Genomic DNA, 16,797 nt, shown 5'->3' with positions numbered 1-16,797 from the left:
ATCGAATCTAATAAACTACCACGCATGCATATTTGGTTAATTACCGAAGCAAAAATATCTTTCTATGTTAAGTCAATAACCTATCTCACAGTTTGAGGTTTTAAAAATGTTTTTGAAATATTGATATTTAAGATATTTCAGATCCATACGTAAATAAAAGTGAATCTCATTAGGTTTAGGAAGTTTAATTAGTTAGGTCAGTGTCTATTTATTATTTTCTAGTAATACTGTTATGACCGTAGATTATCTTACTCAATATACACCTCATACTTTTATAAATGTCGTTCCTGACTTTGAATCTGACCATACCATGATAACTTATTAGCTAATGAGAATTTAGTTTATATAGTACTGGGACCATTGAGCAAAATTTTAATTCTAGCTTCAATTATAAAACATTCACAATGCTGGGTCACTATTTAGACTCGTAATGTTTAATTAATATATTTGAATATTCACATCTATAACACGGAGTTTTAGGATAACTACGGTTATGTGGTGTCCAATATTCACAATAGTAACACATAGTTTTAGGATAATTACGGTTAAGTGGTGTCCAATATTCACAATAGTAACACGGAGTTTTAGGATAATTACGGTTAAATGGTGTCCAATATTTACAATAGTAACACGGAGTTTTAGGATAATTACGGTTAAATGGTGTCCAATATTTACAATAGTAACACGGAGTTTTAGGATAATTACGGTTAAGTGGAGTCCAATATTTACAATAGTAACATGAGTTTTAGGATAACTACGATCAGATGGTGTACAATAATTTCACTAATAACACAGGGTTATATATAATGACTACGGTAAGACTTTTTCACACTCGTAAATCCTACAGTACCAGGGAACGGAGTACACCTCATTCGGGACGACAAGCAAATTTAACATTGAAATAGAAAACGGATCTCATAAATAGAAAAATAGCCTCCTAGTATTTCAAATTCATATCTACAGTGTATCTGCATACAACTACACTCATTACGATAATTGCTCACCGCGTTCAACAGTAGAATGGTTATCATGAAGTATTATTGAAAATATGCCCATCTTGCATTTTAACAGTGTTATAATTGTGTATTATATGTATAATGGCTGTTTGTACATACTGCTACAATGCCTATATACTACCATCTACATTACGGGCAATAACACAAGTTTTATATCCCGTACCTGATATATGTACCCATAAATATCTCAGTTTGTACTGGCCGAACAGGACACCAAGGGTAGACTAGGCCGTTTTGTTCGGGTAGACTGTACGCTACCCGCACGGGGCCATATTGTCGTGTGTTAAATACAATACAAAAAGTCGACTGAGTTTGGGACAATTGGCCGATCTTTATCGCCACGTTAATTCCACTCCTGTTAAGAAACTGGCGACTGTAAGATTATCTCTGTCCAAGCTTTACATAACACAGACCAACCAGACATTGATCTAACCGTAAAGCCTCTCGGTGTGGCCAGCTATCTTATAAAACATTTCAAGATTGTTGTTTTGTTCATAATAAGAATTAAGATTATGCAAAACTGAACAATTATATCTTATTATTATATTTAAAAACGCTGACGTGTCAACTTGAACGATCAGATCCTTATTATAAATACAAAACGAAAAACGTGATGTATGTTAAAGGCAATTTAGGTCCCCTTTGTTAATGGAGCCGTTGATTTGAATTTTTTGGTGGGCTGTATGAAATAATGCAATAACATGTATCCATGGCCACGGTTTTGTAGAGTAACAATAGGTATGCTTTAACTGGTAAAGTCGGTCTTATTTCAATACAATCACTTCCCCGTCAATGCGATACAATTAGGTTTTTTCACCTTTTTCTTTTTCCGCAAAAGTTCACATGATCCGACCATGAGCTATGTTGGAGAGATAAGTCAATCAAAGGTACTGAATCGCGAACACTTTCGCTGTGGTATGAGTTTGTTTCAGATCAAAGTAGGTTAGGTTTGGTATTTGACTTCCCAAGTGAACCTTCATAAGGGGTACGATAGACCGATAGGCATGTGACTTACTCACATACCGCACGGTATAGTATTTACTCTTAAATGCCGGCACTGTTCAAGTACACTGGTTACGGCTCAACGGCAGATTAGAAAATAAAATTGGTTTACTACTACTAACTTTACTTGGTTGAACGAAAATAAGGATATTGCCGAAGAACTTTGAATTATGTCATAATTTTTTTTTCATAATCGAATAAAAATCGACCACCATGAGAACAACATATTGTACCACGCCGACTTCATCATACATGTTAGGTTTTCGACAACTAGAGGAAATGGAGGAATTGAAGTTGGAGAGATAAAGATAGTTTAACCTTTCAAACTAATTGAATTAAGGAATAATGGTTATTGGGGCACACCATCCCGGGCCGTGGAGGAAGTGTTGGTTTGATTAGAGACCACATATGGTAATTGTAGCCCTTCAGGCCTCTGTCATGATTTCCAGCGGGATGTCAGTCTATGATACCGGACATCCTTACCTCCTCCCGTCTAGTTCCTCTCATATAAGGCACCTGTATGAACTTATTAGAGGTGTTCACACCTCGTTTGAGAGCCAGGCGTGGTTCTCACGTGTCTGTGTATCCTAAAGCATGTACAGCTTGACGCAGTAACGAACTTGCATTGGACTGCTGAAGAACCACTGGAGATCAAACTGTATCAATAAGTGTTAAACAATACCACAATATGTTTGGGGAAAACAGCTACATAGATGATTAATGAAGGGAACTGATACAATCCGAACAAAAAGTGTAATATGACTCTTGTTTTGATTGGTTGATCAGTTTTCTTTAATAGTAATACGTACCCCTTACAGAAAATAAGATTTGCAATACATTCACTGGTTTCACGATACCGGTTCTTGCCAGGGTTTTACAAGTACATCGCATTGAACATCACATACTTACGTTGGAATAGATGACAGATTAAGTTAATAAAGATATACAAAAAGTTATATAACTATCCGACGTAGAATATGAGGGTCTGAAGCACATGTTCTTCCATGCACTAGATCGAATCATTTTTCATACTTGTGATCGCATGGCCTGCAAGTCTAAGTGTTTACGATCGTTCAGGCGCTTGTCTCCTTCTAGAGGGGGCAGCACTGGTGTACAAGTATAATGGATCTTATGGGAGGAGGATGTGACTACTCTGGAACATACCTCAATGCTAATTACTCTCGACAAAGTTATTTGCAGCAAGTCTCCACATTAAAAGACATTTTTTTGTGTGTGTCGGCCCTACCAGCAGTAGCATAAACCAAGCTACTTACCAGTTTTAGACCATCTTTTAAACTCAAGTTCTGAGACGGACATCTCTACAGCCGACTCCATAATGTAGTTTATCAGCCTCCTAAATCTCCGGTCGGACCGATTACCCGCTACTACACTTCTTTTCATGTTACATTCTCGGATCCCCCTCCCCTCGGAATACGGCGCTCTTCTCCACCACACAGGCGCCCGGTATACATCAAGAGTCGCACAGTCAAATGACAGCTTCATTGAAATCGCGGAATTATAGCCTGCGTTTATCTAGTTCCAGTTAGCTCGACTTATCTAGACAAACGTCAGACATGGAACATAAATATCTACTTTATATACACGAACATGGATACAGCACCAATAGTTCCCGCCGTGAGAATCATCGAGTGCGATCATATATAATCAGGCTGAAAAAAAACCAGTGCTTTGTGCGGTAAATTATTTTCCAAGTACTAAAGCCAGTCTCTCATTTTCCGAAATGTGTGAAAATAACCGAGTGACGTTTATGTCCACTTGACCTCGTCCCATCTTCAAAGCAATTCCCCAACACAGTTATTAAATGTATGTCTGCATGTCGAAGATTGTGTGCATTTTCACGAGTTTTTACGCCATTCATTTGGCTGTAAACAGCTGTTTTGGTTTGGTATATATAGGCGCCCTCACAAACACGTGTACACCTCGGGATTTATTTACTTGCTTTCCTATTTATAGCTAATGTGTTGACTTTGCATGAAATTGAATTGACTTGCCACCAATCTTTCCGGAAAATAAGTCCGCATGCCTACTCGTTATTTTCTGGAGACTTGCGATCGATCCCCTCTGAATGACGACCCTAGTTTAAGACCGATGACTTGTGTTTTTGCAAGGGCACATTCGGGTTAGATTTATGTTACCATAGGGTCTATTTTAAATTTCATGAATTACGTTTTTATCGACAACGCTGAGTGCGATATTGGCATGAGCGCGTGCGAACTGTGGCGCGGCTTTATCTGTGAGTCTGTAGAGATAGAAGAGACATGATCGAAAATTAACAGTTAATTCCAGATCTCTCAAAGGAAGCGAGAGCAAAGCCGCCTCATGTTTTTGAAAACTTTGAGCAAATCAACAAGGTAACGTTATCTGAAAGACGTTACTGTGATAATTGATCATGGTCCGTAATTGCACAATGAGTCATAAGTAGATATTTTTAAATTAATCATTGTCCTTGCATGATTAACAATAAGATAGCATTTAGCATAGGTCTTTGTTACTGGTCTGCCATACTTAGAATCTCACATTGACTAAAACACATGGTTCATGTTGGATTCCGAGTTTATACATTTGTAACAACTAAGATGAGAAAATTACAACTTGTTTGTCTAGTTTGAGGGATCAATGCCTTTGACACTGCTCTTGATTTCCATCCCGATGAGGACGGGGAGGAGGTTGTCGTGCCTGGTTGAAATGCCGTGGACCGTAGCACACAAAATGCTATTCCGATTGTATAAACCTCCCCGATGTGCGATATGTGTTTCTCAGACACGCGCCCTGTCTTGTTATGAGGCTAGTGTTACAAGAACACACCCGCGCTCTGTTTGTTGTGATATGCACATTCATTGACGTGCATTGGTATTCGATCAAGACTTAGAAAAGTATGTTTACAGGCCGGTCTCAGCTGAAGCCTCATTTCAAACACGTAGTTCCTGTATAACGCTAAATGTAACAAATACAAACTGTCAGAGCTTGTTTATACTTCTGATAATTCAATTTTCTCTCTAAACAAGCTTCTAGTTGTATTGTGTGTATAACAAATCTGTGAAAATAGTCTTAACACATAACAGTTTACACACGTTCTCTTAGCTGTAGTATTATTGTATCTGCAACGTAATGACAGAACATGAGCATGCACGTATATAGGATCATTCCATGTCAATTCCTTCATACATTTTATGTCACATATGAAATACGACAACATACATTGTTTTACTCGGTGCTACTTCCGTTTACAATATTATTTATTTGCGTCATGGCTTGCTTTTGCTGACGTCTCTGAAAATAGCAGGTGATAGAAAATGTCAGTTTCTTTCCAAAGCGCCAGGCGGTATTGATGCACTTCATATTCCTCGTGAGATTTCTTGAAAATTACACCATCATTTCAATATTTCATAAGCCTGGTGCTTATCGATTTTGATTTCAACATTATACTTTCTCTCGTATCTCGTGACGATAACAGTCAATGCTAGTAAAATATTATTTTTCAAAAGTTTCTAGGCATTTTCCAATATTCAAATAAATTCTTAAAAATGTGTGTTTCCGTGACAGCCTTTGGGGGAATCGACGATATTCGCACGCAACATGGTAACGCTATCCGCTACTCGTGTTTGATGAAGGCACGTTCCATCTCTTCTCACTTATAACTACACCACCAAAATCGGTTACCATAGAAAATTCGTTTCAGATTGAATATGATTTATCACAATTTGGTGTCCATATATATTGTTTATCATTTCTGATTTAGTGTAGTTTTAAATGCATGCTTGATAACTTTGATAAACATTCTTCGCAGATAAGTATAAAAGTATAATACAAAAATAAGCTAACCAATCATTCTAATGGAAGTAATTTTGAGTAATGTCGGAACAGGAAGATGGCTCCCTTGTCGAAAGCGTGTCAAATTCATCCGGGCGCTTTGATGTTCCGAATGTTCAATAAAGTGCAACAAATGTATCGTGTACCCTGGCAGTAATGACTTCTACAACAGATACCACTAACAGTGCTAAACACGAGGAGTTGGAAAAGCAGCAGTATTTCAAAACTTCATGATGTATTTCAAGATCCATTTCACAAGTCTCAGATTCTTTGTCTCCAGCTTCCGGTTTGGTCGTGCTAACCAACCGTTCATCACGTATATACTCGAGTTGTAAACATATTTGTCAGTTTTTCGTGACTATCATGCCTTAAACGATATGGACTATAAAGGGGTACACGTGACCTTTACACAAGCAATCAGTGAAAGTTATTTCTCGGCATATCGTTTAAATCTGAAGCATGACGTGCAGCGTCCCTGCGCGTGCACAATGAGACCATTTCGTGTTAGCTGGGGAATGCATGCTTTAAGTCCCCTGTCACGATTCCAAAGACAATTGATCATTAGCGTTAATGAAGCAACAATTTCAAAACAATCGGTTTGTTGAAAGGAAGTTTTTATTTCAAACAAAACATTCTCTCATGCTCAGCTGAATTTGCTGAAAATGTGTTTTTGAATTGCCTTCATTTTGTTGAGTGAACATTTTTATGAAATCGAGTTTGCAAACTATTAAATTTCGCTTCAGCAATAATGCGGAATTAGGTCGTGTCTCCCGTGTATTCGACATTTCAATATTGACTGTCGTAGAGAAACAAACTCCGTCGTTAAACCTTACTGCTTCCCGCTCCACAACCATACGATGAACGGTTTTCTATTGGCATATTTAGTGTTTTCAGCGATTCTGTTAGCTTCTTTGATCGAACATTTTCTTGCTGACAAAATACATTAATACCAGAGTTTGCTTTCAGTCTTTTAACATATTAAAACAAGGGCATGTCGATATAATTCATTAACCGCGTAATTAATGTAAATAATTTGGTAAATAACACTTCTAATAAAGTTGTGATGATTTCTTAACACGCTCAGGTTTGATATTAACAACGCTACAACAAAACTCTAAATGATATTCAATGCATTTTGTCTAATTTACCGACATGCATATATATGGTATAGATAACATATTTGTAAATAGATTCAATGAAGCGGAATTGTAGGGCATTTATTTGATATGACTCGTTTAATTGTTTGATTACATTACAAAATCTGACTAACAACCTTATGATAACAGCATTACCGACCCATTGAAGACGACCATTATCATAGGCACCATAGGGCGGTAACACTAATCCTGTGAATGTTGAGCTGTCTAATCCTTGTCGGTCGTACTATATTAATAAAGTGCTCAGACATTTTGGCGTGGTCGGACAAAGGGTTAAACCCTCCTCTTATCACCCGGGTCTGTAATAAACTCAAAGATAGCACAGGAATAGTTCAGTATAGACATAATAAGTGCATGCTATTAATCGGTTCAGCGGATAAAATGCATGTAGTACATTATTGTACGGCCCGTCGCATGGGCCCCGGACTCTTATAGATCTAATGAAGTGTACTATATAAGTAAAGATATGCATATATGATAAACAACATCAAAGGCTTCATGCCTTAATTACCAACAATTAGTTACGAGGAACTCTAGCTGATTGGGAACTGCTATCAGCATGCTGTGCATTGTTTAGTCGACATGTACAGTATCACTTTGGAAAAGACATAATTGTGGGCTTTTGTTGTTAATCTTTAAAGGCACTTATTAGAAGTGGGTAACCAGTAGAGTGTTACACAAAAATATGAGGCATATTTCCAAGGCCAAGTTATTGTAAAGTAATATATATTATTTGACACATAACATGTGCTGTCAGACACAGATCGTAAAGCGAAAAACATATATCTTCCTTTCTATGAAACAGGGAACAATGGACAAATTTTGAATGTTAAATGTTGTCTCTGGTCAAAATTCGGCCACCATACATATGCATGACGCAAACGTCTTTACAGCTGTGTTGTTGACAAAGTGGTCCGGAGGAGCCAGTATTTATTCAGATTGACGGGAGTTCGTGGTTTCACCACGCCCCTATCACTCTCACTTCATACACATCCTCTCTATTACACTCCCTGTGTCGCTCTCTAACCAAAAGAAATTTAAACGAGGCTGTCAAATGAACACAAAATTCGTGTAGAATATTGTACGGGGTCAGAATGCCTGGCTTGAGTACAATACCCGCTACTTATTGTGCAAATGTAGGGGGCGTCGAAACATCAGGAACGCAGTAAATGGAGGGGAGTGGTTGGAACAGACTCGGGATGAATACAGGGGGCGGGACGCTACCCGGAACAGTATTCTACCTATAAAACACAGAGGGAGCATATAGGAGAGAACGATATATCATTTAGAAACCCATTTCAGTCAAAATAAACCCCGAAGTAAAGTGATTCATTGAAACCAGTTTCCTATAATATTACATCCACATATCATGTAATTACTGTGTAAGTAATAATGCTGCACTGTTCAAACTAGTTTTGGAGACTGCCATCAAAATTATCACGATTCCATAAATAGATACAGGGCATTAATCTGTTGATTTAGTTTTGATGATGCGTTATTATTGTATAATTCCATATAAATTTGACCATGCCCTTATTTTTGTCGTTACAGGACTGGAGTGCGTTTGCACAACCCAGGAGTGCATAGACCGGAAGATGACGACATGTCGTGCGTCACACTACTGTTACAGCGAGACGATTGACGACCCATTGTTTAAACATCTGACGTCACGGGGCTGCATTGACAGTAGCACACCCCTACTGTGTGAGAACCGCCGCCCTGCCAAGCTGAAGGCAGCATGGCCAGTCCTCCACTGTTGTAACGACAAAAGTTTCTGTAACAAGAACGTCGTACCGACTCAACCTCCACGACCAGGTACGCAACGAAAGAAAACAACATTGTACAACTATCCATCAGTATAACATTGTAATACTACCAACCAACACAACATTGTACAACTGCCCTTCAGTGTAATATTGCAAAACTTCCCATCAGTACAGCATCCTGAAACCACCCATCAACACAATATTGTACAACTACCCATCAAAAAAACATTTTAAAACTGCCCATCAGCATAGCACCTTAAAACTACCAAACAACACAGGATTGTACAACGACTCATCAAAATAACTGTAAAACTGCCTGATAACACAACATTGCAAACTGCCCGAAAACACAACATTGTTAAACTGTCCGAAAACACAACATTGTTAAACTGCCGATAACACAACATTGTTAACAACCTGATAACACAACATTGCAAACTGTCCGAAAACACAACATTGTTAAACTGCCCGATAACACAACATTGTTAAACAACCTGATAACACAACATTGTTAAACTTCCCGATAACACAACATTGTTAAACTGTCCGAAAACACAACATTGTTAAACTGCCCGATAACACAACATTGCAAACTGTCCGAAAACACAACATTGTTAAACTGCCCGATAACACAACATTGTTAAACAACCTGATAACACAACATTGTTAAACTTCCCGATAACACAACATTGTTAAACTGCCGATAACACAACATTGTAAAACTGCCCAATAACACAACATTGTTAACAACCTGATAACACAACATTGCAAACTGTCCGAAAACACAGCATTGTTAAACTGCCCGATAACACAACATTGTTAAACTGTCCGAAAACACAACATTGTTAAACTGCCGATAACACAACATTGTTAACAACCTGATAACACAACATTGCAAACTGTCCGAAAACACAACATTGTTAAACTGCCCGATAACACAACATTGTTAAACAACCTGATAACACAACATTGTTAAACTTCCCGATAACACAACATTGTTAAACTGCCGATAACACAACATTGTTAAACTGCCCGATAACACGACATTGGTCAATTGTCTGATAACATAACTTTATATTTACTTATAAAGAAGAAGAAATGTACATCTGTACAATGGGAGACCAATAGTCAAAATATTGTACTTCTAAATATAACACTGTATGACAATACTTGAGTAGGAAATAAACAGTAAACCTTTATATAACACTGTATGACAATACTTGAGTAGGAACTAAACCTTTATATAACCAGATAACAATACCTGGTCTACCCTTCCTTTTGGTTGACATCTATCTATCCTTCCATGAGAAACCTCAGCTCTGAGTTTAAACAATGTCAATTGTGATTCTTTTACAAATATTTTCAAAATTAATATCATTTCGTGACGAGCCTCGATCCAAGTTACTGAACAGTTTGTCGGTAAGGTCGACGTTCCATTAAACCATCAATAAATTCCCCACGGAGTACGTCAGGATTAACAGCCCTCACTCTCATACAGTTTATGTTGTTTAAATTGCTCAAAGTACAAGTAAAACGTTTAAGCTGTTTTAACGGACTTATTTACATAGAAATTTCTTTGTCAGTTGATTGCATTGCACGGTGATTTTAAGGAATCACCAATTCCCAAGCTTTGTCGTAATCTCGACATTACGTAATGTCAATGGAGCAGATAGCAAGGAATTGTACCACGTGACATTGAATTCGAGGAGAGTGTTCTCGTATTGTATTTAAAAATTGAACTGTTTTTGTATGGTATTTATGATCTATTTGAATGCCAGAGCTTTGCAAGCAAACAACATAATGTGCGTTAGCATTCAAATAGATCATAAACACCATACAAAAAACAGTTCAACGCTTATATTTACATTCCTTTTACTTTTTCATCATTTAAATGCTATAATTCATATTTAAAATTCATAATTACCGCCTTACCGACAATCAGCAGATTTTTTGTCAGTCGTTGGAACAGCCGGAACATGGTCGCGTGCTTTTTGGCAAACAAAATAGTACATGGAAAATTAAAAAAAAACCACTTAATTTTGTTAATCATTTTATTATCAACGCAATGCGCAAATGGTATATTTTTATAACAAATAATGTAGACAAAATAATAAGTCGTTAAACTTAATTATCCTGGATATTGTAGTTCCGGTTTGTGTTGTATTAATACGCTGATAAATGCAGCGCGTGATGGATGGCATTTAAACGTACATCAATGCCGGAGCTCTCAAACAGACTTTATAGTGACAATGCCAGACAATTGTAAATATACAGTATTATTGACCTGTATGTTGGTATACATGTACGTTCTCCATGGACCAGTCAATTGAAGTATTTGGGAAAAGAAGAATATAGCTAGATTTGTATATACATCATCTACCATTTTTTCAAAATTTCTCGATAAGAATAAATCAACCAAAATTACTCAAACTTTAAGTCCTCACGATTACTCTTACACACGACACATCTGAGATTGGCGTGGCAGTGCAGCTGTTTGGTTTTCAAAAGGTTACATGTATATATTATAACTGGGTTTTAAAAAAAATCTTGTTTAGTATGTGTGCTTCAAATTTTCTCTGATTTCTAATAGATGCATTGGAAACTTACTTAGGCACTCGTTTTTCATCAAGTCGACTGAGGTTCAATACCTAGATTGGAAATGAAAAGGTTTGGGATCACCTGTTCGAATAAGTGGTTTTACCTCTATAGTAAGACCTCTTGCACGCTTTTATCTGTTTCAACAGGATGAAGATTGCATCACTTGTTTTTCACAATTGTAAAATAGATAATGTTTACCGTTTTGATTTTGATTAATTCTGTTTCCTTTTTTTAACAGTACCGGAAGTAGAGGAACCGGTATACGAGGATTTCAACACCGAGCCAACCCCTCAACCGGCCGGATGTCCAAACCAGCATGGGACCAGCAACTCCAACAGTATGATCAACCCAATCTACATAGCAGTTCCGGTCGCAGGAGTCTGTGTACTCCTCGCTCTTATTATCTTTGCTATGTATCTTTTGCGCAGGCGCACAGACTATTACGAGAGGTACCAGTATCCGCGTACCGTCTCGGTGCCACAACATCATCAACAGTGCAGTGACGCAAAGTGTGCGAACGCATGCAAACTGAATAGATGTACAGACAGTGAACGATCATCATCGGGCAGTGAAACCAAACTATTCTTATAGGGGTGTCTGATGAAATCACCATCCCTTACCACATACCTTATAAGGCTACCCTACAACAAAGCCATGATGAAATGTCGCTCCGAGAACATGTTTGGCATGAGCGGAAGTCTCTGACAGCTGAACTCGGCCTAGCCAAGGAAAAGCAACTTCCTTTGAAATGTTGGTTTTCCATCCTTTGAAGATTTGGATGAATGCAGCAGACATTGGCATGTAGAACTGTAATTGGGACAAATTATTACTAATTGTCGGAATATACATTAATGTTGCCAATACTATATTTTATCAGAATTTCACCACTCTCATTAGCTGATGTTTAACATTACTCTCTGAGATGGAGACTTTCGATAATATGAAATGTGAATCTTTAAGATTTTTCAATAAGTTGTACTTTTATGAGCGGCATAAAAACATTGCTTGGAAATTCACTTTGCCTGCTCGGTTTGTCGCTCGATCAGAGACTCGGGCGACACAAAGAAAGGGTAGCCAGTACGGACAATGTCTCATTTGTGTATCATTGTAAATACGTCATTTCCTGTCACGTGTCTTGCATTAATGCAATCGTTAAATATGTTCCATTATTATTTATAGAGAGTAAGGGCGTCTTGCTAGATGAACGAAAGGGGGATGATGAGCATAAGAATGAGAAGAAGATAGTGAGCACATGAACGAAAATGAAGACGATATTATGACACTATTTGCAATAGAGTTGATGTGTCAAGTATAATGCGCACAGGAGATGACTGTGGTATGAGAGTTGGAGAGTGATGGGTTATGGAGACTGACGCTAATATCGTGATGTTAAAAGTTAAAGAGGCGAATGAGGTAGCTGAGTCGTTGTTAAACTGGTGTGATTGATGTTTGAGGCTGGTGTATTGTAGGGTGATCATTGTCCTCCATCTCATGTGTCAAGTACCCAATACTGTTACTGTGTACATAGCTCCGATCTCTCATTAACAGTCAGGGTACTTGTGTTTACCTCTTTATTTGTTTGTTGCCGTCGTTCTGCTGTTGGCCACGAATCAAACACTCAACTGACTCTGATCGCGTCATGGTCAATCATAATCTGGTTTGGTTATCGTGAGACCCGAGAGTTGATCAAATACCCGTCTTACAAACAAAAAAGCTTGGTCTGGAAATGGCATCTTTAAAAATTATATTAATATTCGAAAAAACCGTTTATCAATACTGTATGAAAAATTCCATGATGTGCGAATAATAATATTTAATATCTGTAATCAAATTTGTAATTTAAATGGCATTTCGAACAAAACATATTTATCAACGCCTGATCATTCTCGAATAGCTAAGCATAAAAAAGAAGGCAGCAAAACGCGTGACTGTTTCATTGTTTGTGTACGTGTTTCAGGCTGTTCATGTAAATATGGCATCAATGTATTCCTCAGGGTAAACAAATGTCTCAAACCATCTGCGCATGCTCAGATTACCGATGGAACTTAACGATCATTGGAAAAAGTGATGTATGTTAAATGTTGTGATGTTATGATATCGTAAGTATTCGATGAAAAAATGAAATCAATGAATGTTATAACATTAGTGTGTATGAACAAGGGGCATGGACACTAAAGCTAATACATTATTAAACATTCGACATACAGTAAAACGTGGTAATAGGTTTGAGCTAGCGAATGGTGTATATACTAACACACAAATAATTGTACATTTGTAAATAAATATATCTCGTGCTGTATACATTTTACTACTTACCGTAGTTACACACGTAAATGGCTATTACGGTTACACACGAGTGTAGTTACCATGGTAACAAACTAATGTGGATACTATTATAACATATTTGGGTGTTAACTACAGTTACACTCTTAAGTGGTTACTATGGTAACAGACTATTGTTGATGCTATAACATATTTAGGTTATAACTAAGGTGATACACTTAAGTGGGTACTATAGCTACTCTCGTTAGTGGTTACTATGGCAACAAACTATTGTGGAAACTATGATAACATATTTGGGTGTTAACTACAGCTACACTCTTAAGTGGTTACTATGGTAACGAACTATTTTGGGTACTATAACATATTTAGGTGGTTATTACGGTGGTACACTTAAGTGGTTGCTATGGTAACAATCTTATGTGGTCACTATTATTACACATTTATGTGGTTACTATGGCTACACACTTAAGTGGGTACTATGGTTACAAAATTATGTTGTTACTATGATTACATATTTATATGGTTACTATGGTAACACAATCTACTATAAGTGCTAATATCGTCTCGTCTTTCAACTGCTGTTATATAATAGACAATATTTGCCTTAATTTACAGTACCTCTTTGGACTATGGTATTTTATTAGTCTTTGAATTATTTTAATTCTATCTGATGTTGAACTAGTCAGTTCTATGACGTCATTGATGACGGAAATGTTTCCTTCGGATGTGAACTTATATCATCATGATCGCTAAAGAATAATTTCAAATGCCCATTACCCACTCCTTTGCAAAAGCAGAGACTGATTAGAAATCAATCCAGATTGTTTGCTTCCACGGCATGTTAACAATCTATGATATATTGATTCAAGTTTTCATCAAGGCAAAACAATCAAATAATTTGATAATAACATATAGAATATGTTTTAATATATAGCGATATTGATGTGGAAATGTGCAATGGCCTCCGGTATAAGTCATCGTAAACGGCATGGAGTAGAATCTCAATAAAGACGTTATTGGACCGACACTCGCTGACATCTAGACGTAGCAGGCTTAGATGCTCCAAATTATACTAACATCTTTTATTTTTATTTTTGTTTATCTATTTTTTTAATCAAACTTTTTTTTATATAAATAAAAATAACATATTTTTCTCGAAAACCGACAGGTCGCAGAATTCGGCTTCCATATAATAATCTAATCAAATTTGTTTTATATTTAAGGCTCTGTCACGCATTTTTGTTCTTTTTTTTTCATTTCATAATTCATCCGATATAATGTGGTGTCACTGATTATGTCATTTCCGGGCTACATCCTGAACATGAGGCTGAAAATTGTTTCATGGGGTTCTGGCGATGAATATCATTTCAATTATCATTATTTTTGCGCAATAAGCGATAATCAAATGAAACTATTGTGATGGATGGGGGAAAGAAGATTTTAAATAAAATGAAATATACAAAATAAATATGTCTGTTTTCATTTCATGGTTTTTCAAATGCATTTGGAGTTATGGTGTTTAACGTGTACGTGAATGTCAGGTGATAAATAGAAACACCACACAAAGACAAACCGTACAACCAGGTAAGCGATTAGTGTCGGGAGAGATGAAATAACATTTTAATATAATAAATACATGACACGATAGCAGTCCTTTCTAAGTGCACAATCACATGTGTTATACTGTCGACCCAGAAGGTGATAGAAATCTAGCTGATCGACACGGAAAAACAGCGAGGAAGACGAACAAAAGAATTTCGTGCGAGGGGCAAAACAAACGATTGTATCAGCTTCTCCGGAAAACAGGGCTGTAAGCCCGATTGTAGTGCCGATAATAAGCTAACACGGAACACCGTTAGGCAGAGGCTCCCGCTACAAGTTATCTGTCCCTTGATCTACTTTAGTTGCACGGGTCTACAGATTTGAATAAACCAAAATATGTTCTGTGGTAGTTAGGTTTCATATTAGGCATATTTCTACAATGATAAAGGCCATACGTTCGTGGCATTCGCGAAAGAAAAAAATTGCTACAATGACATTGGGTCTTTAGCTGAACGAACATAACGGTATGATGTATATCTTTAGCTCTATGAACGCTTGAATGCACAGGGCATGCACCGTACTGGTGTCGAACGCAGTAGAGTTAGTAGGCAGCCATTGTTAGATGTAACAAGCATTGTTTGAATCACATTGTTTTAGCGACCTATAGAGGAATATCGAGGTGACGTAAGCGTTGTTTTGTTAACATGCAGACACATGTATTGGTTTCATTACGCGATAACCACTCTAGCGGAAATAGAGTTGTAAAGTTTGACTCCGATTTGTCACAAATACAGTTTTTAAACAGCCAATGCAATGCATAGCTCATTACAGACGATATCTGACTAACAAATACAGAGTTAATGGGTGCAGAACCATTAGTCACTCCAGTAAATACCTACAAAGATACACCTTAAACCTGCTGGTGTAAAAATACCTACATACAGTAGATACACCTTGAACCTGCTGGTGTAAGGTAAACGGATGGCTCACGTAGCTGAACAGTTTACGATTTTAGAGTCTCATATTGGTGTTATTTAAAAGGTAGACGTTTAACATGAATTAATTAATAACTTAAATAACAAATCCATACCCTTAAAAGATACCTACTTGTAAAGAAACTATTATCTTTATACCTATTCTCTAAATATTGTCAGATATAATACTTTACAAAGTAAACTTCCTGTGTACTATTTGTAAAAAAATAACATTGACTCCAGAAGAAGGACATATTTTTATGCTCAAAGCATTGTGCTAAATTATAATTTTGCTAATTTGAAGAACTTTTTATGTAGCTGTACTATTTATGTAGTAAATGATATGGATGCGCAAATTCGTCATTGTGATTACCTGTTAAAATCTATGTATGCGATTAAATTTGAGTCCGCTGAAATTAGTACCTTTACAATAAACCGTTCGTCACAAATTGTACCATCTAGTCAAGATCAATATCAATTGGTTACATATCCAAATTCACACCATTTCCATTATAAATAAACACGCTTGGCTTCATTTGCTGGAATCAGCTATCTTAGAAAGTGCTTAGGAATCGGACATAATTTATAACGGTATAGACAGGATAGGGCGGTCGATTAAACTTTAAAT

The 16,797-nt window shown here is 36.9% G+C and overlaps 1 protein-coding gene across 1 annotated transcript in view; it reads left to right on the top strand.

Moving 5' to 3' along the window:
• Window positions 1–15,118, top strand: part of LOC117343576 — a 41,325-nt gene extending 26,207 nt beyond the window's left edge. Inside the window, exons 2-3 of the mRNA XM_033906001.1 lie at window positions 8,558–8,821; window positions 11,609–15,118. Coding sequence (XP_033761892.1) covers window positions 8,558–8,821; window positions 11,609–11,961 — 617 coding nt within the window. The 3' untranslated portion in view covers window positions 11,962–15,118. The remainder of the gene's footprint in view (window positions 1–8,557; window positions 8,822–11,608) is intronic.
• The last annotated feature ends 1,679 nt before the right edge of the window (window positions 15,119–16,797 follow it).

The sequence above is a fragment of the Pecten maximus genome, chromosome 15 (assembly GCF_902652985.1).
Source record: "Pecten maximus chromosome 15, xPecMax1.1, whole genome shotgun sequence".
NCBI lineage: Eukaryota > Metazoa > Mollusca > Bivalvia > Pectinida > Pectinidae > Pecten > Pecten maximus.
Note: the sequence above shows the minus strand (reverse complement) of the source record. Positions and strands in the feature narration are given on the sequence as shown.